Source organism: Cebus imitator, unplaced genomic scaffold (genome assembly GCF_001604975.1).
Source record: "Cebus imitator isolate Cc_AM_T3 unplaced genomic scaffold, Cebus_imitator-1.0 Scaffold422, whole genome shotgun sequence".
Lineage (NCBI taxonomy): Eukaryota > Metazoa > Chordata > Mammalia > Primates > Cebidae > Cebus > Cebus imitator.
Genome location: NW_016107737.1, coordinates 1,674,003 through 1,676,735, shown reverse-complemented (window position 1 = coordinate 1,676,735; position 2,733 = coordinate 1,674,003). Strand labels below are relative to the sequence as shown.

Here is a 2,733-nt window from a genome sequence, read left to right as displayed (position 1 = left end):
GCTAACTCCTACCATTATTAATCTTACAGACTTCTGACCCTTAAGACTGCCTAAGAGAAAGAAATGGGAGGAAAGCTACAGATGATAGATTTTAGATGAAAGGTATTTTGCTTGCAAAAACAGTAACAAAAAAATCTTCTGCAAAAACAGCATGACCAATTTCTACAATTGGATTTGACAACAAAAAGGAATAGGTTTTGCAAGTATCACATGTCCTCACTTCCAAGTGGGAGCTAAATGTTGAGAACACATGGACACATACAGGGGAACAATACACACTGGGGCCTTTTGGAGAGAGGAGGATGGGAGGAGGGAGAGGATCAAGAAAAACAACTAATGAGTACTAGGCCTAACACCTGGGTGATGAAATAATCTATACAGCAAACACCCATGATACAACTTTACCTATGCAATAAACCTGAACTTGTACCGCTGAACTAAAAAATTGAAAAAAAAAAAGAAATAGGCTTTAAATGACTGAACAAAATAGAAGATGTCAAAAGTATTAGGATGGAAAGTCAATGTCAACATTTAAGACACAGTGTAATTACCCTAAACGCAACCATACCCAGTGGTATTATACAAATACTATAAAAAACCAGTAAGACACAAAAAATACCCACACACATTGGAGGGAGAAAAAAAGAAAACTTAAGTATGTAAGAATCCCCAAAAAAACAAGAGACAGAACCAGCCAAAAGGGTGATTATAAGGGAAATAAAACCAAACATCTGGTCTCTCTCCCTGATCTTTTGTCCCTGGTCTCCCTACACTTACATGATTTCTCCTTACTGCCATCAGAAATATTCTGTAATACAAATCTGATCATGTCAATTCCATATTCAAAAAGTTCTCTCCCAAGAGACACATTCTTGCACACCTGAGCCCACCCTGTTTGGAAGGCCTTTTTAATACATATTCACCCCTTAGGAGCAAGTTCAAATCTAAACAAGTCAGTGGCTCTCCTGACAGGCTGTTCCCACTGAAAGTGCTCTCTCCTTTCCCTAGCAGGTTACGTTTATGATTTTACCTGTTACAGCGCTTGTGTGCATGTTCAGATGTATTTTCACTAACGACTGAAGGGCAGCAGAGCATGCCACCCAAAAACATGTCATGCTGGCATAAGGATTATTTTGAGCTACAGGCAATTGAAAAGAAGCAGATAGATACAAGAAAAGCTCTCTGCTCTACCCTATCTGACTAAAAGCAGGACATAAATTGACAAAGGTGTCTCTCCTCCCCTCTCCACAGAAAGGACAAAAGTTCCTCCCGGGAGAGGGCTTTAGACCCTTATCAGCTTAGACAAGGCACCAAAGGAATCTACATAACAAACATTACTAATTAGACTTTATCTACCCTTAGTCTCCCATATATTTGCCTTCCCACAATTTGCTTTCCCTTAAGAGACTCAAGGTCCTTTTCCTCTGTCTTGGCACTTCTCTGAAAATGTATTGCTCCCTGTTGAAATGCTACATTAGCCAGAGTTCTAAGCCACCTCTTTTGAGAGTTACTCTTTTACTGAGTTTTCTCCCATGTATATATAAAATATGCATGGCAATAAGCTTCTGTTTTTCTCTTGTTAATCTGTCTTTTGTCAGAAGTCCAAGCTGAGAAACTAGAAGGGTGGAGGGAGAATTATTTTTCCTCCCTTATATTATGTAACCCCCCTACCCAAGAGTCTGCAAGATCTTCCAAAGAAGTCAGGGCATGGTAAGTGGCCAGTGCTCAGTAAATGCTTTCCGAAAGAATAAAGAATGGAGAGACAGTCCTCAGGGCTTTAGTGTCGAGCCACTTCTCAAATGTGGGCCTGCTCAGACAGCAACTGTGAAAGGAGCCTCACAGAGGAGACAAGGGAGTTGTTGAGCTTCAAAAGCAATAAAAACTGGTCCTTAGGTTTTAAAATCCTAATACATAGATATACATAAAAATGACAAGATCTTTAATCATTAGGTAAAAGGTACCTCAGTTTATATAGCATTTACAACAGATACAGTTTGAATGGATTCATCATTTGAAAATCACCTACAGATTATGTCAGCTGGCAAAGCCAACATGATAAAGATTTTAGTAGCGTAAGAGGAACACAGTCATTCACCACCAAACAAACCAAACGGCTGTGCAAATTAATCACTTCTCAGCTACTTCTATAGAATAGTCTTCCTGTTTTTCTTTTTCTTTTAGTTTTTTTGAGACAGTCTCGCTCTGTCATGCAGTGGTGCGATCTCAGCTCCTTCTAGCCTCTTCAACCCAGGTTCCAGTGATTCACCTGCCTCAGCCTCCCAGGTGGCTTGGACTACAGGCATGCGCCACCACATCTGGCTAATTTTTGTAGTTTTAGTGGAGATGGGGTTTCACCATGTTGGCCAGGCTGGTCTCGAATCCCCGACCTCAGGTGATTCTCCCACCTCGGCCTCCCAAAGTGCTAGGATTACAGGAGTGAACCACCGCGCCTGGCCTCTTTCTGTTTCTCTATCGGGGCCTGGCCAAATGAAGCTCTAAAAATTATTAATGTTCATTTTTCATCATGCTAATGTTGACAGCTACTTATACAAGGAACAATTCAAACTCATAAGCAAACAATTCAAACACTTACAATCTTTTTAGAGATGACAGTCCCCAAAAGGCACCTGGGTCTATACTACTAATAAGATTGTTTCGGAGGTCCCTGTTAAAAATAAAATAAAAGTTATTTGCATATCAACACTGTAACAAGTATTCAGGCACACAGCACTT

The 2,733-nt window shown here is 40.2% G+C and overlaps 1 protein-coding gene across 1 annotated transcript in view; it reads right to left on the bottom strand.

The window, feature by feature from the left end:
* Positions 1 to 2,733, bottom strand: part of ADGRA3 (adhesion G protein-coupled receptor A3) — a 127,929-nt gene that overhangs the window by 75,761 nt on the left and 49,435 nt on the right. Inside the window, exon 3 of the mRNA XM_017509817.2 lies at positions 2,594 to 2,665. Coding sequence (XP_017365306.1) covers positions 2,594 to 2,665 — 72 coding nt within the window. The remainder of the gene's footprint in view (positions 1 to 2,593; positions 2,666 to 2,733) is intronic.